The sequence below is a fragment of the Engraulis encrasicolus genome, chromosome 15 (assembly GCF_034702125.1).
Source record: "Engraulis encrasicolus isolate BLACKSEA-1 chromosome 15, IST_EnEncr_1.0, whole genome shotgun sequence".
Lineage (NCBI taxonomy): Eukaryota > Metazoa > Chordata > Actinopteri > Clupeiformes > Engraulidae > Engraulis > Engraulis encrasicolus.
The window spans coordinates 7907695-7933966 of record NC_085871.1 but is presented as its reverse complement, the minus strand read 5'-3'; the positions used below and the strand labels follow the sequence as shown (position 1 = coordinate 7933966).

At 44.0% G+C, this 26272-nt stretch overlaps 2 protein-coding genes across 4 annotated transcripts in view; both read left to right on the top strand.

Moving 5' to 3' along the window:
• tmtc1 (transmembrane O-mannosyltransferase targeting cadherins 1) overlaps positions 1 to 14926 on the top strand; it is a 93158-nt gene extending 78232 nt beyond the window's left edge. Inside the window, exons 11-19 of one of the 2 annotated variants that reach the window (XM_063216944.1) lie at positions 2640 to 2783; positions 4966 to 5074; positions 5673 to 5775; positions 6064 to 6196; positions 7412 to 7556; positions 9258 to 9395; positions 10403 to 10525; positions 13005 to 13082; positions 13443 to 14926. In XM_063216944.1, coding sequence (XP_063073014.1) covers positions 2640 to 2783; positions 4966 to 5074; positions 5673 to 5775; positions 6064 to 6196; positions 7412 to 7556; positions 9258 to 9395; positions 10403 to 10525; positions 13005 to 13082; positions 13443 to 13577 — 1108 coding nt within the window. In that variant the 3' untranslated portion in view covers positions 13578 to 14926. Of the gene's footprint in view, positions 1 to 2639; positions 2784 to 4965; positions 5075 to 5672; positions 5776 to 6060; positions 6197 to 7411; positions 7557 to 9257; positions 9396 to 10402; positions 10526 to 13004; positions 13083 to 13442 lie in introns of both variants that reach the window. The other variant, XM_063216943.1, reaches the window with a different exon arrangement.
• Positions 14927 to 16398: 1472 nt separating this feature from the next.
• On the top strand, positions 16399 to 25726 carry ovch1 (ovochymase 1). 2 transcript variants are annotated; one of them, XM_063216936.1, is made up of 14 exons: positions 16399 to 16533; positions 17151 to 17231; positions 17744 to 17818; positions 19060 to 19243; positions 20005 to 20080; positions 20306 to 20495; positions 21257 to 21396; positions 22121 to 22274; positions 23027 to 23068; positions 23180 to 23402; positions 24078 to 24235; positions 24509 to 24607; positions 24708 to 24844; positions 25530 to 25726. In XM_063216936.1, the coding sequence occupies exons 1-14, from the start codon at positions 16467 to 16469 to the stop codon at positions 25686 to 25688; spliced, it is 1785 nt and encodes a 594-aa protein (XP_063073006.1). In that variant the 5' UTR covers positions 16399 to 16466; the 3' UTR covers positions 25689 to 25726. The 2 variants fall into 2 exon arrangements, with proteins under 2 accessions (XP_063073006.1, XP_063073007.1); XM_063216937.1 differs by lacking the exon at positions 17744 to 17818.
• The last annotated feature ends 546 nt before the right edge of the window (positions 25727 to 26272 follow it).

The following is a 26272-nucleotide window of genomic DNA, read 5'->3' as shown; positions in this document are numbered from 1 at the left end:
GTGTGTGTGTGTGTGTGTGTGTGTGTGTGTGTGTGTGTGTGTGTGTGTGTGTGTGTGTGTGTGTGTGTGTGTGTGTGTGTGTGTGTGTGTGTGTGTGTGTGCAACCGTATCTCACTCATTTCGTGAAGTATTCACGAAAAAAATAGATTAATTTTCGTGGTGCATTCACGTTATTGCCCGCCTTTCGTAAAGTCTTCACGAAAATAATAGATTAATTTTCACGCTGCCTATTCACTAGAATTGCCCGACTGTTGCCTAGCGACCCACTAGTTTGATGCCCTTTCGGTAGCCTACCGTCACATGGTAATCAAACATTTCAAACAAGCAATTTAGGGTTAGGTTTAGGGTCAAGGTTAGGGTTAAGGTTAGGGTTAAGGTTAGGGTTAGGGTTAGGTTTAGGGTTAAGTAGGGTTAAGGTTAGGGTTAGGGTTAGGTTTAGGTTTAGGTTTAGGGGACATAAGGCGTAAGTACCGAAAGGGCGTCGAATTAGTGAGTCCCGAGTGTATCAGCAGTGTTCTGTCAGCACCCCCTCCCCGCCCCTGCAGACGTTTGGATAACCATAGCAGCAGTGGGGCAATTCAAGTGAATAGGCAGCGTGAAAATTAATCTATTATTTTCGTGAAGACTTTACAAAAGGCGGGCAATAACGTGAATGCACCACGAAAATTAATCTATTATTTTCGTGAAGACTTTACGAAAGGCGTGAGATAGGGCTCGTGTGTGTGTGTGTGTGTGTGTGTGTGTCTCTTACTGACAGGTTAGGGTTAGGGATTGTTTTCGTCTGGGCACAGCAAGTATTCTTTCATTCATTATATGAATTTGATAGCTTAGCAACCAACTGGAAAAGGTATCTCTCAAAAATATGTCTTTAATGACAGGTTAAGGTTAGGGAATATTTTGGTCAGAGCACAACTTAAATTGCTATAGCATTATTTTGTTTAGGATTAGCATATGTATGTTCTAATGACAGTGCTGCAGTAATAGCCTATAGAAATCACTTCTGTGTGCCCATCACAGAAAACAATTCCGTGTCCAGGAGCACAGAAAACAATTCCGTGTCCAGGAGCATGGAATTTTGGCAAAATCCGTGCTCCTGGACACGGATTTCGTGTCCTTAACATCTGTGTCCAGGAGCATGGAATTTTTGGAGATCAGGCTGGTGTGAGAGTGTCTTGAACAACAACAAATTTCCCCAAAGTCCTTGCCAAAGACCTCTCCTTCTTGGGTGCCTCTGTGTCTTTGTTTCCTGTTTTGTCTCCCCATCTAAAGTCTTCATTCTTTAAAGAATCCCATCCTGGAATCCTGTTCCTATTTCTCTCTCTCTATCTCTCTCTCATCCCTTTTCCTTCTCTTTCTCTCCCCTTCCCTCAACCCCTCCACTAATAGAACAGAGAAAAAGCACAGTCACTCTTCTGTAAACTAAAACTCTAGTACTTTCCTGACCGACTATAACTACGCACTTGTACCCCTTCCTCTCCTATCCCCCTATCACCCCCCTCCCCCTTCATTTGTCCCTCCTTCCCTCCACCTTGCTTTCTTTCCCACCCCCATGATGATGACTAATTCCCTGTTATGTGTGGTGGGGTTGCTCAGCAGAGCTTCTCCAGTGCAACAGGTCCCTCTTCATAATCCCGTCCTGTTCCCGTGCCAGACTGGGAATCCGCCTGCTCCTTTCATCCCTGTCCAAACCTGACATTGCTCTAGACTAGAGATTAACTGGGCGCCTGAAGATAGTTTACTGTCAGAGTGATTGATTTTTTTGTGTATTATTCTCTTCTTTCCGGACAGTGTTTATTTTTGCTTTTTTGCTGCCTGCTCTCTTAAATGTCTTTTCTCTGATTTTGAAGGGAAAGATAGGGATCATCGTGCAGTGGGGGGAGGGGGACACACCGTGCCGTTTTCCTTGGTGTCAGAACAAATGTTTTTTTTTCCTTCTCTCGCTGTGTTCCAACAGTGACTCTGCAGGCACATATAGTGCAGTCATTTGTTTTGGGGATGACCTTAAGAACAGGTGTGTGTGGGTGTGGGTGTGGGTGTGGGTGTGGGTGTGTGTGTGTGTGTGTGTGTGTGTGTGTGTGTGTGTGTGTGTGTGTGTGTGTGTGTGTGTGTGTGTGTGTGTGTGTGTGTGTGTGTGTGTGTGTGTGTGTGTGTGTGTGTGTGTGTGTGTGTGTGTGTGTGTGCGGGTGCGGGTGCGGGTGCGGGTGTGGGTGTGTGTCTGCATGTATCCTGTATCCCAGCCTGTATCCCTGAGGCCTTTCACTGCTTCTACGGAGCTAAGTCAGCACAGTCCATGCTGGAGAGAGAGAGAGACCTGCCCAGTTGACTAACCACTGGCTAGGGAGGACTTCTAACCCGATCAGGTGGAGCAGGGTGGGGGCAGAGGACATGCTGGATGGATGCTCCTCTTGCCTCACACATTCTCTTTATCTCTTTTTCTCTCTTTGTTCTCTTTATATTTCCTTTCCTCGATTTTAATGTGCCTATCCTTATCTCTCTCTCCCCCCCTCTCTCCCTCTCTCCGTCTCTCTCTCTCTCTCTCTCTCTCTCTCTCTCTCTCTCTCTCTCTCTCTCTCTCTCTCTCTCTCTCTCTCTCTCTGTCTCTCTCTCTCTCTGTGTCTCCATTCTATTTGTCACTGTAGGCTGTACCCTCGGCATGCCAGTGCCATGAACAACTTGGGCACGTTAACGCGCCACCCAGAGGAGGCGGAGAGCTACTACAGGAGGGCTCTGGACATCAACCCCCAGCACAACAGGGCCCTGTTCAACCTGGGCAACCTACTCAAGTAAGAAGGAGAGGCTGACTTATGCAAAGAAAAACTTTTCATCTGGGTTATATTATGTAACTAGAAATGCACTCTGAGAGTGCAGACCTCCACCAAGGAAGCTGTTTGATAGAACATTTGACTGTGTAATACAGCCTATTTTTATTTTAAGTCTTTCTGCCTTCTTTTTGTGAAGTTAGCAACTGGAATGTCAAGATTCGCCCTGTCCGCAATTCAATTGGTGGTCACTAGGGGCGTCTAGATTTATAGGCCAGCAATGGTGAAGAATCTATTTAAAAATTCTGGTTCCGGTTCGTGATCCGGATCACCACCAGAATTTAATCACTTGTTCCTTGGGTCATTGCCAACAACTCCACAAAGTTTCGTCCAAATCCGTTGATTTGTTTTTGAGTTATCCTACTGACAAGCAGACAGACAGACAAACAGACAAAGTAACGCGACATAACCTAATTGGTGGATGTAATTATACTGCAGTTTTAGCCACCCACTGCTGCTAATCAGCATGCAAATGATCAAACCGATCGACCTTATTAGTTAAATCACCCACGTTAATTGCCACACATAAAAGGACAGTTTTTTCTGAGGTGAGAATGACTCTTCTCTAAGAAACACCTCCCCTGTCATTTCAGTTATGGTGTGTGTGTGCAGTAGTTTGTGTAAATCAGCTTATGGAAATGACTAGATTTACATATGGATTGGCAGTAGTGGTGTGTGAGGTGGAAAAATATGGGTGCAAAAAGTAAAAACCCTGACAATTCAATGAATCAGCTGATCCTAATTAGCATATTCTTTAAGCCATGTTGATGAGCTAATTAGTGGAATCCGCTGTGTTGAAAGTATAGGCAGAAGAAAAACCTAAGACCCTCGGTATGCTTGCTGCGAGCCGCAAATTACGCACATCACCTTGAGCAACCGACTGCACATGCCTGCTTTAAAAGCAGTAGACCAACATGCAAAATACTGGCAGTGTCATCTAGGGGGCAGAGAGAACAGCATTGCAATCCGGAAATTAGGAACACAGACTGTAAACAAAGCAAAAAGAAGGACTCCCTGGGCAAGGAGACGATACTGCTACTACTCTTCATTTGCACCCTTCTTTGTTAAAGTGCAATGGCAAAGTGTGATCGGCAATCGAATGTTTGTAATTTTGGAAAAGCTCGAGACGCTCTTGGAACTATGCAGTCTCTCTTACGATAGCCCCCAGCGAGTTTGAAGATATCGCACTCGTTTGGTTGCAGTACCTAACGCGCGTAAAATTGACATGATCTGCACAAGTTAACACGCTCATGCACGAATCGTGCCCGTGCACGCGTATCCTACAGCAAGCATACAGAGGGCCTTACTGCCACTCCAGTATACTAAGGAGCTGGTTCAGGAATAAACCAGGTTAAGTTAAGAGGTAAATCCTCTATCAGAAGAGCCTGGAGTCCTCATTTTAGGACTAAGCCTTAAATTAACACTGTGCTTTTCTGTACTTGCTTCATTCATCACTTCCACACACACAGTGTTATTGAACGTTTACTTGACCATCTACAAATCCTAGAAATAAGATGACAGAGAGGGCCAGATCCACAAAGCTATTAAGGCTTTTTTCCACATAAAACCCGGCTGTGCAGTGTCTTTGGCACGGCATTCCACACACTAAAGAAGACACAAAATATGTACACTTCGCCCATAGAAAGAAAGACAGTGTGAGGTATATGAAAGAGTCTATCAGATAGATAGACAGACAGAATGAGGTAGCAAAAGATGCAAAAGATAATGAGTGACTTCTTACCAGAGAAACAGAGAGGAATATAGCACAGACATATTTTCTGTGTAGAGTGCCAGACCCATGTTTGTATTTGGCTACTCTTTATGTGAGCAGGTCTTTACAGCCCTGAGTATACGTACAGTCTTTGATAAAGATTCATAATGTAGGCAGCCCCTACCTCTGTCTCTGCCTCAGCTCAGAATGAGATGTAATCAGAGCATCTCAGCTCCACACCTTGAGTGGGAGTGTGGGTAGTGCCTGGTTGGGCATATGGATGAGAAGAATGATTACAAATGGTGATGATGGTGATGCTGATGATGGTAATTGTAAGGGAGCAGTGCGGCGGGATGGTACCATGCTCAGAGTGCCTCAGTCATGGAAAGAATGCTTATATATGGTGATGCTGATGATATATGGCGATCATTTTAGATCTCATGGGAAAGAGGAGGAGGCGGAGCTCAGTCTGAGGGATTCCATCCGCTACGGGCCGCAGTTTGCTGATGCTTACTCCAGCCTGGCCTCCCTCTATGCTGAGCAGGTTAGTTCAGCTCCGTCCTCTCCCTTCTCTGTTTCTATGTCTCTCCGCTCTTCCTTTTGTTTTGTTATTTTTTTTCTTTCTGTTCCCACTTTCGTCAGCTCTACCGTTCAATAATTCTCTTTTCTTGCCCCCCTGCTTCTGCCTATCTGACTTTGTGACTGTCTGTCTGCCTTTCTGTATGTCTTTCTCTCTCTCTCTCTCTCTCTCTCTCTCTCTCTCTCTCTCTCTCTCTCTCTCTCTCTCTCTCTCTCTCTCTCTCTCTCTCTCTCTCTCTCTTCTCTCTCTCTCTTTCTCTCTCTCCTTTTCTCGCCAATCTCGCTTGTTTTCTCTTGTTCATCATCACCTCAGCATGATATCTCTCTCACTCACCTCTCTTTCATTTGGCTTCTATAACAAGGTTTGTGAATAACGCAGGGAGCCAATGTGTGAAACATTTATTTGATTGCTGCCTCTATCCTGTGTGTGTGTGTGTGTGTGTGCGTGTGTGCGTGTGTGTGTGTGCGCGTGTGCGCGTGTGTGCGTGTGTGTGTGTGTGTGTGTGCGTGTGTGTGCCTGTGTGTGTGTGTGTGCCTGTGTGTGCATGCATGTGTGTGTATAGAAGCGATTTGCTGAGGCAAATGAGACGTACCTCCAGGGAATTGAGAACTGCCCTGACAGTTCAGACCTGCACAATAATTATGGGGTTTTCCTGGTGGATACTGGTAAGCCTGCACCTTTTGACTTCAAAAGATACTCTCACTACAGTGTCAATTCTGCCAACCTCCAAGGAATACTAAGTAGTCTCCCCCTCTCTCTGTATCTGTATCTCTCTGTATCTCTGTATCTCTGTATCTCTGTATCTCTGTATCTCTGTATCTCTGTATCTCTGTATCTCTCTCTCTCTCTCTCTCTCTCTCTCTCTCTCTCTCTCTCTCTCTCTCTCTCTCTCTCTCTCTCTCTCTCTCTCTCTCTCTCTCTCTCTCTCTCTCTCTCTCCACACACACCAGGAGATGGGGAGCGTGCCGCTGAGCACTACCAGCTTGCCGTGCGTCTGAAGCCTGCTCACTACGTGGCCATGGTCAACCTGGGACGCCTCCTGCGCTCAGCCAACGACAACAAGGAAGCCGAGACATGGTACAAGAGGTGAGCACATACTCAGAGTGCCACTGTGACATGTTGTGACTGATGCTGTTATCCAAAGTGGCATACCGTTATTTTGGCAAAGGGTATTGGGTACAATCTCTTGGAGTTGGGTGCCTTGCGGAAGGGCACTAGAAACACTACCTACTGGTGATATTACCTAACACAGTGGTTCCCAACCTTTTTCTTCAGGGACCCATGTTTTTACTATTGTAAGCTTTGGTGACCCAACCACGCGAGCGCCCGCACGAGACGGAGTCACAAGATGCCCTCTGTTTCCTGCAAAAACTAATTTTAGTTATTTTATTCCTCAATTTGTAATGTTTAATGTAGCACTTACAATTTGTTGCTTCTATGCATTTATTAGTTAAATGCTTTGTCTTTTTTTCAACATGGGCTTACGAATTTAAAATGAAACTTAAAATCAAGAGGGCTCCGCGACCCCCTGTGGATCTTTGGCGACCCATAAGGTGGGTCCCGACCCATAGGTTGGGAACCACTGACCTAACACACCCCTCTTATCCCTAAACCAGGCCACAGCTGATTTGCAACAGAACACATGTTGACACAGTCCAACCCCAACCGTGACATCTTGTGTAATCTTGTGTAGCCTAATGATGTTACACAAATTGCCAATTAGAAAACACATTCAGCGCGCTCGTGAGAGGACATGGCTCTGCATTCTTAGAAGACGCTATAGTAAGATCATATTTGGGATTTAGAAAGCTGAAAGATGTTTAATGTCCGTCTCAGTCTGTGTAGCGGGGCGCAACTACTCATTTCTGGGGGGGTATGCAAGAACCCCACCACCCACCCACCCAAAAAAAAACGACTTAATAATTATTTGGCGCCTCCAACGCCCCCCCCTCTCTGGTGCCCCCCTGCAACGCATACGTCGCATATACTGTAGCCTCATTTAGGCCACTGCAGCAAAATGACAATTCAGCAACTACATAAAAAAACATTCAGCACATTACACATTTTAAAGCCAAGGTCCATTTGGTCCCATGGGTAGTGTGAGAGTCGATATTTTCAACATTTAGCCAAAGGCTTAAGTAAATATTTATGAGTTGCTCATATTTGTGAAATAAAGTGTGTGTGTCTGTGTGTGTGTGTGTGCGTGTGTGGGTGTGTCTGTGTATGTGTATGTGTATGTGTGTGCGTGTATGTGTGTGCGTGTGCGTGCGTGCGTGTGCATTTATGTGTGCGTGTGCCCAGAGCGCTGCAGGTGACTCGTAAGGTGGACATCTTGAGTCCTCTGGGAGCGCTGTACTACAACACGGGCCGCTATGAGGAGGCCCTGCAGGTCTACAGGGAGGCAGCGGCCCTGCAGCCCCACAGCACCGACGTCTGGCTCGCCCTGGTCAGTTCAGCTCAGACACAGACATTGCAGAGAGCAACACCATGTACAGTATGCATCTATGGACAGTATGTTTTTGCAAGCCAACGTTTAGACAGCGACCCAACGAGTTTGGTCCTTCGGTCTTTGAGCTTGAAAGACATTTTGTTTTTCACTTTACATTAGGAAACAGCAGTAAGCCGTTCCTGCTATATCTGCAAGTCGTTTCAGTAATTCAAACTTGTTATATTCATCACCTTGTACTTTTGATTTTGCTATGCCTCCCTTCCTTTCCTGCTAGTCATTTTAGGCTACACAAGCAATACCATTAAAGTGCAATATTAATAGCATTCAAATGTCCCCCTGTTGGCACCAGACCCATAGAATCATCCATTCCTGCGCCACGTGTTACAACTGATGCCAGTTCAAAAACACGGATCCTGTTGCTATTATTCTCTAGTGAGACAATTCTGCTTCCAGCCTTCAGAATTCCACTTCTGAAGAGGAAAACCGCTAAATGTTGCTTTAAAAGCAGGGCTGCATAACATTATATGAAGAATCTTCCCTAGAGTAAAGTGTGGAGAAACTTCATAGAGCCAGCATGGTGCTTGCCTTCACATATTCTGCCGCCTAACTTCCACAGCCCAAAGCTATTTATATGCTGAACTGTTCAAATGATGTTCCAGGCAACTTGCTGTGTGTATTGCTAGGCAGCACTGATTTGGGCTGTGGCATGGGAGGAACAAAGGCATTCAAGCTTTATTTTTTAAAATGTATTCAACTATTTGATTTAATTTAGTTTTATTGTCATTTAGACTTGCAATCTACCATGTACGTACTTGAGTATAAATGTAAAAAAGTATAAATGCTGGACTTTTTAGATTAATTTGGATAGAGCCCTAATTTTATGAATGACAAATATTCCAACAAATTAGACTAGAATGGCTAGAGAGACTAGAGAGTACAGTTTGTTGATCTGCCCTCTTCCTGTCAGGGCTGTCCATCAGTTCTCTTTCTCTTCTCAACTGATCTGTTTCATTTCTTCCTCTTTTTTCTGAATTCATATGTACTAAATATTGTGTTCATGAGCTCCGCAATCAGCCATTCTCCACTTGGCCAGTAACATTAAACAGGCACTGCATATGACAGCTTAGATCACTTGTCCTTATTTAATCTAGCTGGACAGGTGTCTCCCTGCCATGCTCTATGCTAATGCCATATAACTAATGTAACCTTGTAGTGTTTCCATGGTGAATTAATGGGGCTGATAATGGGACAACCCCACAGGAAGTCGGGCTGCGGCTTTTCCCACTAACTACACTCCTCAAAGCTCACAGGCCCCGGCAACAAGACCTCAGATGCACTGTGTGGTATTTGACATGCACCAAGTAGAGAGAGAGAGACAGAGACAGAGACAGATAGACAGACTGGCGGAGTTTCTGCCTAATGAAGTCTCGGGGGACGCTCTCAGTGCGGTGTCAGATTTTGTTGAGGGCCTTAGCAAGACTGCTGCTGCTCCTCGCTGCTCCAGTTTTCTATTTAGATCTGTGATGTTCAACATCATTCCCCTTGCCTCCATCATACCTTCTGACTTTTGGTCCTTGTGTCTGTCTTGTGCACCACTATCTGTATTTCCTCTCATTCACAAACTTTCCCTTCTCATCGTATTTCTCTCTCCTTCTCACACTCACTTTCTTCAATCCTCTCCTCTCTTCCGTTGCTCAGGCCCAGGTGTTGGCCATGGCAGGCCGCAGCAAGGAGGCTGAAAAGATGACCATGGGTGTCATATCCAAGAGCTCCACTTGTATCGAGTGTTACAGACTCCTGTCAGCCATCTACAGCAAGCGGGGGAACCACACTGAGGTAAGCGGGAGATAGTCCAAGGTGCTTTTTCTCAGTCTTTGACACATTCTATACGATTTCAGACAATCTCTGCCGCCATCGCTTTTTATCTCCATGGAATGGTAGGAATTGTTCCTCATATTCACGCACGAACTGCTGGTGGTCCGTCTTGTAATACCTCACCTCCTGTTTTTATCTCTACTGTCACATTTTCCTCAGCTGACTATACTTCCCAGCCTTTGTGGTAACATTTACCGTCGTTTTTGTTGTTACCTCTTTACTCCTCCGTATCCCTCTCTTTTTTTTCTCTCACTCCATTGCTCTCGTAGTCCCTTGTACCTCTGAAAACGTCTGTAATGGATTTTATGTGTGGGTGGGTTGGGGGTGGTTGGTGGTGGGGGTTGCTGGGTAAGTAAAAGCGATTGATGACTTTTGATGCGACTGATGATTTTATCGTTTAGTGTAGTACCAGAAAGTATATAGTGTAGAGTAGTATGTATCACATGAAGTTTGTTAGACTGAATGAAGAGTGCACACGCTAACAAAGTATTAGCTGCCACAAATGTGTGTATGCAGAAATACATGATATGGAGAAGCAGAGGTCTTTTGCTGAAAGTTCCGCATAATGACCTTTTTCATGTACCAGTTCATGCATGACTGAACACACACACACACACACATGCCCACGCAATTGCGTACGCACACATGCATGCACACACTCATGTATTTAAATGCATTTCTTCATAGTTACTAATTGTACAGTTGGTTATTTAATTTTATACACAGAATTAACGATGCATTATTCATACAGTGTGCATAATGTTATAATTATTGCATTTTTGTTTATTAGCAATTCCAATGAATATGTTACTATATATTTTGTGTGTGTGTGCGTGTGCGTGTGCGTGTGCGTGTGCGTGTGCGTGCGTGTGTGTGTGTGTGTGTGTGTGTGTGTGTGTGTGTGTGTGTGTGTGTGTGTGTGTGTGTGTGTGTGTGTGTGTGTGTGTGTGTGTGTGTGTGTGTGTCAGGCGTTAGATGCTCTGGATCGAGCGTTGCAGCATAGCCCATCAGACGACAGCATTCGGGCGGAGCTCCACTTCTCCAAGGGCAACCAGCTGCGAGAGATGAACCAGCTGGACCGAGCCTTTGAGGTGCCATGCGTCTTCTCTTTCTTCTTCACTCTTCTCTTCTCTTTGCTTTTCTTTTCTTTTCTTCTCTTCTCCCTTCTTCTCTCCTTCATCCTCCCCTTCTTTGCATCTTCTCTTCTGTCTGGCATGCCATACATTCTCTCTTCCCTTTTTTCTTTGTGTCTGCCACTTCCCTTCTCTCTTCTCTTCTCTTCTCTTCTCTTCTCTTCTCTTTTCTTCTCTTCTCTTCTCTTCTCTTCTCTTCTCTTCTCTTCTCTTCTCTTCTCTTCTCTTCTCTTCTCTTCTCTTCTCTTCTCTTCTCTTCTCTTCTCTTCTCTTCTCTTCTCTTCTTCATCCCCCATTTCTTCTTCTGCATCTGTCTTCATATCCTTATCCCAAGCCTCTGCAGCCAAATCTATTTATTTCTCACACAGTTTTTCTTTCTTCCAGAGCCTCCTTGCCTGTGTCTTCCTTCCCACCATAGCTTCACGTTGTCTCTTTCTTTATTCTCTGCCCTTTATCTTCCTATCTGAATAGGCACATCTGTCCTTCACATAGAGATTTTGCAAGCCTAATTGCTGTAGAGAGAGAGAGAGAGAGAGAGAGAGAGAGAGAGAGAGAGAGAGAGAGAGAGAGAGAGAGAGAGGGAGAGAGAGAGAGAGAGAGAGAGAGAGAGAGAGGAGAGAGAGAGAGAGAGAGAGAGAGAGAGAGAGAGAGAGAGAGAGAGAGAGAGAGAGAGACGCAAAGGCCGTGTTTAGCATTGATAAGCTCACCCCATACATCAAAAGGGGGGCAGGGGGGGGTGTACATACCTCCTCCATTTATATGCATCCTCCGACTCGGTTCACTGATTGCCTGCAGAGGCAGCAAGTACTGATGCACTACAGATTCAGAGCAGGAAACAGAAGGGAAGACAACGATAGAGGAGAAAAAAAGATAACATTGGATGCATCATTTCACATTCAACTGAAACCCAGACAATTCCATGTCCTTTTCTAGATAGAAGAAAAGCTTATATATATATATATATATATATATATATATATATATATATATATATATGATTCACTTACTGTATGTTACTGTCAAGTTCTTTAGAACTTCGTCTCGTCATATATATTTATCTCAGTAAACAAGACGAACAAGTTCTAAAGAACTTGACAGTAACATAAGTGAATCACCGTGTGTAACCCAAATACAGTCCCTCCCCTTCTTCTCTTCCTCTCCACCACCTCGGTCCTGCGCCTTATTGTGTTGAGAGGTAAGTTGAGGAGGTCCTGATTGTGTTTGGGGGTCATACTCTGGTCTTCCTGTGCGGAAAATAGCCTCCATTTATGGAACTGACCTGACATGGTTGTTTTGGCTGTGCGCCAGCCTCCTTGTGTGTGTGTGAGTGTGTGTGTGTGTGTGTGTGCATGTGTGCGTGCGTGCGTGCGTGCGTCACTTCACATCTCCCTCAACACTTTCTCCTCCACAAAAAAGCTGCTGTAAGATCACACCGGTCTTACTCGTAAGGGCAAGTGCAGAATTGTGAGGCTCATCATTTCATTAACAGCTCTCAGCGGATTGGGATATGTGGTAGGTCACACTGCAAATTTGTTCAGGGGGGTTGTGAAGGCATGTGTGAGTTGATCAGCGAGCAGAGCAAATTATTCACCAAATGAAATGTTCTGGCTCCTCCTAGTGTTTTATAAGAAGAAGTACATGTACAAGTATATTTTCATTGTCACACAGCACTCCACTAGCCTAGCGCAGCCAGACCCGTACAGCAAAAAGCTCTCAGTGCTCACTGCAACTGCACATAACAAAATTGGGTAGCACTTTATTTTAGTGTTTCATGTATCAGCACTCATACATACAAGGTTAATGCCTGTATAAGTGACTTGTAAGGCATGTACTAAGCAAATTCAAACTTTTGTAAGGCCCTTACTAAGGTTATATTGGTAATAAATCTCTAATTGAGCATGACATTTGTGAATACATGCCTAACAAATGTTTTATTTTTACTTAATACATTACACACGTTACTTATACAGTACACAGGCATTAACATTGTATGTATTAGTGCTAATAGATGTAACACTAAAATAAAGTGTTACCCAAAATTGCATTTATGCCTCACTCGTGCAAGGGGTTCAGCTCCAAATGGTGCACCAAGGGAGCGTTGTGGTAGGATGATACCATGCCCTGGGTACCTCAGCCATGTAAGCGGATGTGGGAGGGCATTGTTTAAAATCTCTCCCCACCAACCTGGCGCCGTCAGCAGTTGAACTGGTAACCTTTGGCCAAAAAGCCTGGTGCCCTAACCTCTTACCCATGACTGCCCCTGTGTGCGTGAGCATGTGTATGTACAGTAGATCAGTATGTTTACATGCACTTACAGAAATTTGAAATGACTTTAGCAGCTAAGGTCATTTCAGATTTCTGTAAGTGCATGTACTGTAGGTAAACATACACCTTAGCTGGACTAATGTCAGAGTTTTGTGTCTGTGTGTCCTCACAGAGCTACAAGCTGGCAGTACAACTTAACCCTGATCAGTCCCAAGCTTGGATGAACATGGGAGGAATACAACATATCAAGGTACTGAGACCATTTTATATTAAAATTATGTGCCTGTGTGTGTGTGTGTGTGTGTGTGTGTGTGTGTGTGTGTGTGTGTGTGTGTGTGTGTGTGTGTGGGTGTGTGGGTGTGTGGGTGTGTGGGTGTGGGTGTGTGTGTGTGTGGGTACGTGCATGTGCGTGCGTGTGTGGGTACGTGTGTGTGTGTGTGCGTGCGTACGTGTGTGTGTGTGTGTTTCTGTGTAAAATATATCAAATACAGTGTTTTGAGCCTCTTTCCAGAAAAGATTTATTAGCAGTTGTTGTGTATCGTGTAAGCACAGTGCAACTCTGTACAACACCTGGCGTGTCTTCACCAATATGCTCATGTTGTGTGTCCAGGGAGATTATGCTGCGGCGAGGACGTACTACGAGCGAGCTCTACTGCTCTCACCGGGCTCCAAACTACTCAAGGAGAACCTCGCCAAGCTGGACCGCCTGGAGAGTGCTCGCAAAGTGAAAGAAGGAAAATTGTAACAATAACAGCTCTCCCAATAGAGGACACCAGCTAACATGGAAAAGGCACTTCATGGGAAGGGGAAGGGGAGGGGGAGTACAAGACAGTCCTGAAGGATGACACTTCTGTGCAAAGCCTGGGCTAATGGGTGAGTCGGAAGATGTAGAAGAATTTGGCAGATGAAGTCTGGGGGAGTGGAGTGGGTTGAAAGAGGATTACATGAAACTTACAATTTGATTCAATGGCTACACAATTCTTATATGAGGAAAATGAAAAAAGGGGCCACTTTTAGCTACAATATTTGTTGAACATTTTAGATGGAATGTGTGTGCCATAGGGAAATGATGAGAAATAGGCCCCTTTAATGGCACGAGCCATATAAGACCTCTATAGTGCGTATATGAATCATATTTGTAAGTATCATGTATATATTTGCGCTGCCTCGTGAGTAGTGTGGGGAAGGGGGAGTACAAGACAGCCCTGGAGAGACATTGCATCAGTGAGGAGCCAGACCGGGTGGATGAGGGGAGTTGAAGAATTTGAGGAGAATTTTGCTTGTCACAACTGGGACACAGACGCACACAGGGAGACTCCAGCCTATACGGACCTCAGGAACAGACAAATAACACATGAACAACAGACAGTGATTCTACAGAATTATCCATTACCTGTATATGAATAAGCTTTAACTGAACCTTTCATTCTCACACACATCGAATTTCATCTTCATTCATGGGGGATGGATGGTGTGTTTTGAGGATGTGAGGAACTATTTTGTTGAAACAGAAGCATTTGGGGGGTGCTGTGGCGCAGTGCACTAAGTCCAAGCATTTGGGCTTGCATGCCCATGGGGACCCCAGTTCGAGTCCAGCTGGGGTCATTACCCAGGCCTACCCCATGGGTGCATCCCAATATGTGTCCTTGCCTCCTCCACTTGTGCTTGTCTCCTCGTCCCGCCTCCTGGCCCCTCCTCCGTGGAGAAAACGATAAAGTTTCCCAGCTGTCAGCCTCGCCACAACAACTTTTGAGGGACTGTTTTTCATTCACCATCCCAATTGCAAATGAGAAAAATACTTTACAATTGAGCTTTTGTAAGATATTGAAACATAATGCTGTTGTCAGTGATGTCATCATGACGAGAAGCAAGTGGAGGAGGCAAGTGGAGGAGGCAAGGTCACATATTGGGATGCACCCCATATCTCTCTCCAGCTCATTTCCTGTCTCCTCTCACACTATCCTGTCATAATAAAAGACCCAACAAGCCCCCAAAACATTCTATGAAAAAATAAAAGAAACAGAAGCATTTTGGTGTAGTGACTTCGACATTGTACTTTTGACTACACTGAAATCTACTGTGTGAATAAAAATGTTCTATTATGTATACTGTGTTTTCCTACCTGTTTTTGATCGAGTGACTTTTAAAACGTTTCGCCAGCATTTCCTTAAGGAAAAAAAAAAATTGAAGCCTGCTCTGCTCAAGCCTGATCCTTGATGCGTTATCAGAGCATATAAATGAATGAGTTGGATGAGACATGAGAGACACAGCTGGCTCCTACACTGTGCATTCAGTTCATTTTGGTCTGCTCCATCATGCATATCTGCTGTTGATTATAGACGGTACTATAGATCCAGCCAGCCAGGCGGGTCAGACACGACCAGACCAGAGATTCTAGAAGTATCAAGTCTCTCTGACCAGACACGGTGCTCCTGTGTTCTGTGAACATGGCACCTGATCTGCAGAGGACTGAAATATGGGCACGGTGCGGTGTGCTTTTTTTGTATTGTTTTGTTATCATGTGCAGAGAGAGAGAGAGAGAGAGAGAGAGAGAGAGAGAGAGAGAGAGAGAGAGAGAGAGAGAGAGAGAGAGAGAGAGAGAGAGAGAGAGAGAGAGAGAGAGAGAGAGAACATGTGTGGATGTGTTTTCTGTTATTTTTCTAAGAGTGGAGTATCTTTGGTTTGCACTTTTCTTTTCACATGAAATAGAAAGAGGCCCTTTCAATCAATGTTTTCTATGTTTTTATTTGAAGCTTTTATCATGATTGTAAATGCAATTTTATTGTGGAATGTATTAAATAAACACAATGTCAAATGCTGCCCAATCAAAAATGTCATACACATCTTAAAAGAAAAAATGATTGATTTTGAGAAGGACCAAACTGGTGCATGAAGTGACGAGTGGCTGTATTATTGGACACAGTTATGAAGGTAGCCATGGCAACAGATCCTTGCTGTGTTTTGTAAATTCATTACATTAATTATCAACACCGCTGTAATAAATCTATATATTTAATAAATGACATAATGAACAGTTTCTCTCCATTTCTCTGTCTACCAACAGAATTACATTTACTTTTCTCATTGTACGAAAGATCTACCATCTCTTCATCAAGTAGATTAGCTAATATTTTGACCTGCAATCACAAGCACAAGCACAACTGCTGTTGTGCAATTATTTTTGATGACAAATTATTGTAATCTTTGTGAACTGTTGCCAATTTCGTGGTAGGCCTAAAGTTCAAAGAACTTCTAGCCATTGGCATTGCCTTCTAGGCATTGCATTGAAATGTAGAATCACTCCAGCGGCATATATTAATTGCAGAAGTCATAAACCTGTACCAAAGTGGCATAGATGATCAAGAGCTTACAAGGACCATAAAGTGGTTGTAAATGTTGATTTGTGGAGCTCTAGTGCCACCCTGTGGTCAGTAATGTGAACAACAGCTCCTCAGGTCTAGCAACTGATCAACTGAATGAATTGCTGGGTGGGGCTTCTGTAAAAAGACAGGTGTTGCTTATCAGTCAAACAATCAGCACTATATCATTCGGAGGAATTGCCTTGTCTTTCTGTAAGACAAAGGTAGTCCAAGTTTTAGCCTACCTTTGCAAACAGGGAACTGTTAGTGTTATAATGCCATTGGTTTTGGTCTTAATACTTTTGTTGCCATCCTTCATTCAAGCTGCTAACCTGGAACCTGGTAATACTTTAAAGATGTAGGCCTATGACTTCAAGCAACATTTATGTGCTCATCATAATATTGTGTTGTACAGTGGCCCATTGTCCTTTTCTTAGTAGAGTTAATTGCGTTTCACTATAATTTCAGTTGATGATGTAAACCACAACACCACAGTACAGGAAAGAAACGATGGATCTGTTAAAGGTGGCCCGTTTGGTCAGCTAAATGTGGATTTGGTGTGATCTATGGGCATGGTTATGTTTGGGTATGCAGCAGGTAAACCTGGTAGGAAGAAACCAGAGAATGCGCGCACATCAGTGGCACAGATGCTGGACAAAATAAAATAACTGAAGTAAATGATAAATATCCGCAACACTGTTAATGCTCCCAGACAGTTGTTTAATGGCACAACATTTCGGAAACGTGCCATTAAACAACTGGGAGCATTAACAGTGTTGCAGACATTTATCATTTACTAATCCTAGGAAGGCCTGATGAGCATGGTGTGTATCAGTGTTTTCAATCTGAACAATTTCAACCTTAATTTCCATTTTAAACATTTATGTTGTGATTATTGTCCCTGCAGTGTAGCAACATTATGGAACAGACATTTGATTTTGCTGTGATTTCATTTGCAGTTAATGGCAAGCATGTAAACCACACAACCACCCTACAAGACACAAAGAATGGCACTGTTAAAAGAAAGATGCATCATGATGGTAAGTCCAATGTGTATTTGGTGTGGTTATATTTTTTGTGCAGGAGATCTACTGGATAAGAAATGCATGATTGCAAGTGAATAGGCATATGAGGTTTTTCAATTTGAGAGACTGATGTGATCTATAGTATCTAGGCCTTTCCTGTCCTGTGTTTTCAAAGTGGCTGTGTAGGCCAACTAGCAGAGTGTGGCGTGGAACGTTAGTAAATCACCCTCCCGAAGCCTCACAGTATTGGTAGCGCTGCACTATTGGTCCTTTAGCTCAGTGGTATCGTGCTGTGACTCCCATACCATACCGGGACTGATGTATTGACCTAGGAGGTGGCGGGTCCAAGCCCCGAGTGGAGGACGGTTCAGGGATGCCTCAGTTCCAGCTGCTTTAGTTTCTCCAATATAGCCTATAGAAGTTATGTAACAGTAACACAAAATATTAAAAGACACATTTTTGTGCTTCATCATGCAGTGCAGAAACTTTTGTGTACCAGAAATGATCCAATTTCAATGTGATTTCAGACGGACTTGGCACAAAGCATGTAAACCCGACAACAGAACAAGAGGAAAAGAATGGGATTGTTAAAGACAGTAAGGGTAAGCAGCATGTGCATATGAGGTGATTGCGGTTTGGGTGCCAGTTTTACCCAGGTCAGTATTTCTGGTGGAAAAAAAAGTTTTGCATAGCCCACAATTCTGTGCAATGGCTGTGCCCTTATTTTGCATTGGCTGTGTTCCTGACACAAACACTGCAGCACTTGTCAATCAATAAGGAAGACACCGCAGCAATGTAGCCTAGCAATACAAGATGTTTATTCATTTAATTTTCCCTTGATCTTCATTCATGAGCAATAAAACTCTTTTTGTCCCAAAAAACAAACAAACAAAAATAAATGTACGGTAGAAATGTAGAAGGTGTTTTCAGTAGAAAATGCAATTTAAAAAAAGGGGAAGATGAGTGAAGGAGGACTAACTCTTCTCTGGTTCTTCATGGCAGTTAAGCATCTTAAGTATTTCTACTTCTCTACAACACTGATTAAGTACTACAATGCAGTAGCCTACCTGTACTATATTGGAGTATCATTTTTACTCATACTTCCACTTGTACCTCACTACATATCAGAATGAATTCAATATATTTACTCCAATACATTTTCATGTACTTCTGAAGTAAGTTGTTTATGAAAAGTAAAGCATGGGCAGGTTACCCTGGAGACAGTGGTTAACCTGTCCATGTGGTAGTCATTTGCCTTATGTGAATGATGCATCTGGGCTATTGTATTGTTAAGTTTACCATTAGGCTTAATTTACACAGCCGAGACTTTTAATGTGTACTTTTACTTTCAGAACTTTAGTAGTAATGTTAAAATACTTCTACTTGTACTTTCAATTCTTTAGTAGAAGTGTATTAATCAGTTGAACTCATACTTTTACTTTCAGTGTCAGAGAAGGATTTTTATCATGTCTATTTGTAATACTTTTTTAAATTATTTGGTACTTCCTCTTGAGTATGGTAGCCTATTAGAGGAGCACTTCTACTTCAATTTCTTGAATTACTACTCGTACTTCTACTCCACTCCTCTAGTCCAGTTTTATACAACATCACTAATCTAAATGGCCTGTGGGAAGAAGCTCTCCCCTAGTCTGAAACTAATGTCCCTTTTCCAATGCTGTTTTTCTGGTAGGCCTACAGCTCGACACAGCAGAACTCTGCGGAACTCTGCCGAGCTGTAGGCCTACCAGAAAACGGGCAGTGGAGAAGAGGTATATGGCACCATTTTAATTTTAACCTGCACAACAGTTGAACACACTCACGCTCTGTCTTTTTGTCCATGCAGGCATCACTGGAGTGCGGGCCTTTCCGCCTGAGAATGAGATTGAGACCCGCATCATTGGTGGCAGAGAGGCCTGGGCCCACTCCTGGCCGTGGCAGGTCTCCCTGCGCTTCGCCACCCTACACGCCTGTGGTGGAGCCATCATCTCGGACCAGTGGATCGTCACTGCTGCTCACTGCTTTGCAAAGTCAGTAGGGATTCTATTTCCCAGGCTAATTGTCTCAAGTCGTAGAGATGTATGGGAATTGGCGATCCCCACTTTTTAACCAAAGAGACTTTCAAACGAGAACATAATCATCACTAGCAGATACAAAGTGCACAGGAAATATACAGAACAACAAGTGTAGATGCAAAGAGGGTTTTTTTTGTAAAGTAGAGTACACACACACACACACACACCATGTCAAGAGTCTGGCCTGGGGCTAGGGCAGCTCAGACATAAGTCTAATTAATAGTCACGAAAGAGGAGAGTCTTTACTTGCTTCTTGAAGTCTGCAAGAGATATGCTTAGTCTTGTTGCCTCTGGGAGACCGTTCCACCACTTGGGTACAACAACAACAGAACAATCTTGACTGGGAGTACCTAGAGCGAGCGGATGGCAGAGCCAGACGGCTTGTGCTGGAGGAGTGCAGTTCTCTTCCATCAACATAAGGCTTTAGTAAGTCCTTCAGATAAACTGGGGTCGTTTCTGCCATGGTTTTGTAGGCAAGGGTCAAGGCCTTGTGCTTGATCCGGGCGGCGATCGGTAACCAGTGCGACTCAATGAATAGAGGAGTAACATGGGTCCTTTTGGGTTGATTGGAAACCAAACGTGCCGTCGCATTCTGGACCGTTTGGTTTTAGCGTACAAGCGGGTAGACCAGTCGGTATCAATGGCTGAGACTTTACCCTCTGTCTTGTCTCTAGACATGTGGAGGAATGAGTTCTAAAACTGACTTCTCTCCCCAGGCATAACATCCCTGCCTTTTGGACCGTAATGGCTGGGAAACACGATTTACATAATCCCCAAGAGAGATGTCAACAGGTAATCTGTCTAATTCTCTTGAATTGGCTAATGAAGGTGAATTGATCATAAACTTGCCTATATGTACTTGAGTTTTACTAAGAGAAGTTAAGAAAAGGCATGTCGGATATCTTTTTTTTTTTTTTTAAGATAAAAATGAAATTCCCCCTCTAAGGGGATATTGGGTTTCATCTAAGCCTGTGACTATTTTAAGAATACTATTGTACTCATGTATTTGTTTCACAGTTGCGTGAAGTGGTGGTCCTCATCAGCCACAATGGGTATCAGCGGCGGTCCAAAGTCAATGACATAGCCCTGGTGAAGCTGGCCTCCCCCTTGGTTTTTAATGAGTGTGTGAGGCCCATCAACATCCTCTCAGGCCACCTGCACATCATGGCCCAATGCACCATCACTGGATGGGGATCCACCACAGAAAGTATGTTCCCATTACTGCCTCCACATATCTTTTATTTAAAATCTACATTACTTTGAAAAACTTGTATAAGTGTGTCTTTCTGAGGTTGCTTATGTGCTGGTAAGTGATTTGCAATGTTTTTCCAGCAGGTGCAATTTGGTAGCCCACCTCATATTCCAAATTGTTTGGTTTTACCCAAGTGCTGATAATTTAACGACCATATCTATTTAATCTACTGTTACTGTACAAATCATGTTTATCCCAATAAGATGCCTTGTTGAAGCCTCAGTTGCCCATCGCTGGTGTTAGTACATGACCGAAATATTCCTCTTGACTATGACTGCCTGAAAATTGCCCTGTGTGCATTTGCCATCATAAAATAATGTTTTAATAACTTTACTGTGGTGATCTGTCAAATGTCTAACCCAATTTCAAACTGTGACTATATGCCGTCGGTCAAGGACTGATTACTACATAGGCACAGGGCCGAAAGACCAAGGGGACCCTGACGCTCAAGCCTCCATGCTACAAAAAACATTTAATTATTGATATTCATGTTCTCATAATGTGTTGCATTTTTTTTTACTACCTAATTTTCAAACTTAATTGTGGGAGGATACCCCCAACTTCAACTTTTGCAATCCTGTGATTTCCATTGAGGGGTTGGGGGGTTGGGCCCATGGAGTCATAAGCCACCCCTGCCACGGGGCCTACTTGGCTGGACACATGTTCCTGTTGTGCTCTGCCTGATGCCTCATACACTGCCTCCATCTCCCCCTCAGATGGGCCACATGTTAGCCGGCTGCAGGAGGTGAACGTCACCATCCTCCCCAGGGAGGACTGCAACCACTACTATCGCGGCAGACTGGCCAACAACATGTTCTGCGCTGGAGACCAGTATGGAGGAGTGGACGCATGTCAGGTACTGGCATTGGGACAAGTAGAGAACCTGGAAGCTATGAGAGAGAAATATCCCATTGGTGCCCGTTTTAGACACAGTTTCACCTAGTTGCCACTAGTTGGCGAACACGGCCAAGTGGAAACAGACCCGTCTGAGTGGAAAAGGGATGGATTGGAAATGGTACTCGCTACCATTCTGCTAATGTTTCTGGATTTGGCCTCATAAACTGAGCTTGCTGACCCAGTATATAATCTAGTGGCACAAAAAAATCTAAATAGTACTGAAATGTGTTTTTATTAGTTCTAGCTTCAAGCTGAATGAACATTTCTGGGCAAAAAATATATACAACGAGATAAAAATTATGGTTGTAGGAAACTCCATTGACACCCATTCATCTTTCACTTGGCTGCGATAGCCAACTAACTGCTTGGAGGTTCTCTGGGACAAGCTAGTGGTGCTCTAATGAGTGTATGGAGGTTGAGAAGAGTTTTAGTGTGGCACTTCAGCATTCGGCTCCGTTTCTCAATATGTTGCAAAAAATGGTTCTAGTTGTATCCTTGGCGTTAATATTTATTTTTCATTCATTATTTTACTACCAATACAGTGGTCCTGTAGGACTCCCTTAATTTCACCTCGGCATGGAAAGATGTTATGTCTACTGTGACCTGAATGGGGGGAGAAATGATTAGTTATGAAGTAGGCTCATAATGAATGTCTGTGTCCCATCTTGCTTGTGCTGTGGTAGGGGGACTCTGGCGGCCCTCTGTGCTGCTTCAGCGGCCGGCGGTACGAGCTGGCGGGCATCGTGAGCTGGGGTGTGGGCTGTGGACGAGCCTTAAAGCCTGGAGTCTACACAAAGCTGCACAACTACTACCACTGGATCGCTGCAGAAATGAAAAGTAAGATCTGACATTGTTTTGGATCAATGAGCCTTGATGCTTGGAGGATTTTCTGGCCAGAAGATACATTGGCAATGTAGCCTCATAGAAGTGACTCATAGTAAAATGCATGTCACACACACAATTCTGAAGAACTTGATCCTAGCACTTATCGTATGCCACTGCCAGTTTGTTTAGTGTTCCTTTGGCCCCAGCAGAGCACTGGGGTCTGTCCTCAGAAGACCTAAGCTGTTTTATGTCTGAGAAATGATCGCTCCTACTGTATCTAGACAAAAACTTGCTGTACTTTGGTCATACTAGTAAATATTAGTGAATTATTTAATATGGCAGTAGACTGCACACAGTTTTAATGAGCAGCATAGTTGTAATTCCTACTCTGGCCACCATCCTAAACAGTGCACCTTTAACCAAGTTCTGCTCCAATGAGCCATGTTTCCTAGTATTTTCACCCGTATGCAATGTTCTTTAAAGCTTTTTTGTTGGAGCCCAATTGTATGCAGTGGTAGTCCTATTCATTTGTTTGGAGGAGGTCCATCAGTGTATTCAGTGTTGTTCTACCACTGTTGCAGAGACGGTGTGTGATTAAAATGTTACTTTTGAAAAAGTGAAGTATGATGTTGGGGAAGAAAATACTTCTCAAGTATATTACATATATGAAAAGGGGAAATAGTTCATGCATTTGTGACTGCATTGCCAATGCCAACACAATTTAATGCTCACTAAACTATGTATCAAACTTTTCTTTGTATTAGGTTACCAGTACTATACTGGCACTGGTGGATATCGGTCTTTGGGTAAGGTGTTTTTTTTTGTTTAAAAGGCTTTGAACTTACATTCACCCTTTTACAGAGTTAAACAAATGCATGGCCATCACAAGCAGTGAACATGTTTTATAAATCCCTCAGAGCAGTGTGGTGCGACGGTGAAGAAGCCTTGCCGGCTCAGCAATTCATCTGCAGAGGTGGTGGTGGAGATGGGTAGGGCAGGGCCGACTGCACTGCACGTCACTACGGCTTGCCCCTTCTCCTGGCCCTGGCAAGTCAGCCTGCAGAACAAGGCCAAACACTACTGCAGCGGGACCCTCATCAACCACCACTGGGTACTAGCACCCAGGAGCTGCCACCCCAAGTGAGTGAGCCACAAACAAACCTGCATGTCTGAACAGAAATTGAATGAATGTGTAAAATCATTGTAGTTCCTCCCGACCTTTTCTTTGACCTTGTGCCATGGTGTCACCCCCTCCTTCGATCCAGTTTCCCCACTGTCAAGCTATCAGAGCAGCTGTTGAGGGGGCTTTCCATTCATTCAATATAATGTTTGCATATGAGCGAATAACATCATTGTTTTTACGTTGATGACTTTCTGTCGCGTGTCCAGAGAAAGGTTGGAGGAAAGGACAGGAGGAACTGGAAAGAATTGCAGACAATTCACATGATGCCGGTTTGTTGCAGAAATCTAAAGTAATATAGTGCTACCCAGTGTGGTCCAAAATGTTTTCAGTCCTTCAGACCATCGGCACCATTTTTCCATGCATTAAAATTATTTAATTTTGCATCTGCATCTCTGGTGTGTTTCTTTTGACTGAACTGTTGCATTTTCAAGCAATTTCCATAAGAGTTTATGGATCTGCTGTATTTAGGGGATACTCTTTTTTTATTATTATTATTATGCAGCGCCATATAAAAACTGTACATCGACATCACTCAAGAAAATGAAGACCTGAACACCTGAACCTAAGTGATATTATGCATGGTGGTGTAAGCATTATAACCACACAGAATCTCATGATGTGCTTTCTTGCAGCCAGGCGACTGATGTGGTTGTGCTTGGTGCACACGACCTCACGTTTGTGGCCACGCAGACCGTTCGAATGGCGGAAGTAGTCACCATTGAAGGAGCGGAAGGTTTCCCGCCAGAACTGGACCTGTGTCTGATTCGCCTCGGAACCCCTGCTAGAATTGGTTGGTATGGTTTTAAATGGACACTTTGCAATTCTTAGTCTGAGAAGTTTTTTATCTTGAGAATTGAATGCTTACTGCACAAAGTTGTTGAGGATTGTCAGTCCATGGACGTAGCCATCTAATGGAACGTGTTGGTCAGCTGATGGTGGAATTCTATGCATTATCTGGCAAAGACTATTTTGTGACTTCAAAATGGTTTCATAATGTCCCGTTAATAAACAATTTCGATTCATGTCAGATCTGTTTCACGGATGTTTTTGCATGAACGTGTAGGTCCCACCATCGCTCCCGTGTGCCTCCATCATGAGGACGATGAGCCTGATGAGAGCTGGTCATGTGTCACCACAGGCTGGGGCGCGACTGCTGCAACACGCAAGTTACCGTTTCCCCTCTAAAACATCAATCCACACTTTGGCACACATCTGGGTGTATGTATTCACCAAAACTGTCCCTGTGTCTTTTTTTTCTACAGGAGGTGTGAATCCCAAACTTCTCCACCAAGCCAGGATAGATCTAATCAACATGACATCCTGCAGGGAGGCATGGGGGGAGGAGTTGATTCGAAACTCTCACATCTGCACATGTCCTGCTGCATGCACAGCCTGCCTGGTAAATGAGCATAGTGGATACTTTAGACCAGGGTGTCAACTCAAATTGACTGGGGTCAAAAAATCTAAATCTGGAGCAGAGGGGGGGGGCATAGGGGCCAGGAACCCCGGGCCTCACCACTTGGGGGCCCCCTGGCAGTGGCTTTCGATTGCCATACATCTCGTAGGGGCCCCCTCTACAATATTTCGTGGGCCCAACGCCTCTGACACATCTCCCGGCCCCACTGTCCCAATACCAGTGCTCCGCCCCTGATCTGGAGCAAAGTCGCAGGCCAAACTCTATCTTCCTTTGAATGATGGCCTAAAACTGTGAGCACTCACTTGACATTTAAATTTCACAAACCGATTGCCATCATACTGTAGTTCAAATGTGCCGGCACACATTAGGTTGCATGTGAGTGAGCTGTTTCACTGGCCTGGGCCCACTCACATTCCAAATTTAATGTTCAAGCCGTAATAGTACACTATACATTAATGGCGTATGTGGGCAGACTGAACTACACATTTGACATGATCTTGCGGGCCAGATTTGGATCCCAGGCATGAGTTTGACATCCCTGCCTTAGACCCAAAATCCTTCCTTTCATGTTACTGTGACCACTTGTGTACATGATCAGTTGCTGGATTGTTGATGACGGGGTTGTGATGACTGGTTCTAAGGTGTTTTTGTGTCTCTGCGTCAACAGGGGGATTCTGGCGCACCACTTTTGTGTCAACGACATGAAAAGTACTACCTGGTTGGCATGGCAACATGGAGCTATAAGACATGTGACCCCGAGAGACCTGCAGTGTTCACCAGGTTGTCTGCGTTTCATTCGTGGATTACCGAGACAACAAACGGCTAATTGGAATCTGTATTCAATAAAGATTTTATGGAAAAATATGTCTGTCGTTGCTCACATCAAAACAGTTGCCTATCTATGATTGTGTTGCCATTTCACCATTTCCTATAATTATCAAATGGTTGGAAATTATGATCTCAGTTTACTTTACATCAGGCATGTCATGTGTATAAACCCATAACAATGCCATTTTTTAAAGTCAAGATTTGTAGGGAAGGATATTGGACTACCATTAAAAAGTCTTAACCACCACAATGAGGTTATGCAGACAGAAAATTGAGCTGTTGATCTGATAACAGGGCTGGACTGGCAATCTGGCATACCGGGCATTTCCCGGTGGGCCCTGCACCTTCATGGGCCCCTATTTTCAGAAATGTCAACAACAACAACAAAAAATCTGCACTGCTAATTATGAGGGGCCTCTTTAAACCAAAAGTGCCTGGGCCCTATATCTCCCTTAGCCCAGGCCTCTCTGATAATGTATGCAAATTAGGCCTACATTGTAACTGCAGGTGTTGCAGTGCAGGTGAATGGAAAACTGTCAGAGAGAGAGAGAGAGAACATATGGTGAGGGATTTGGAGATACT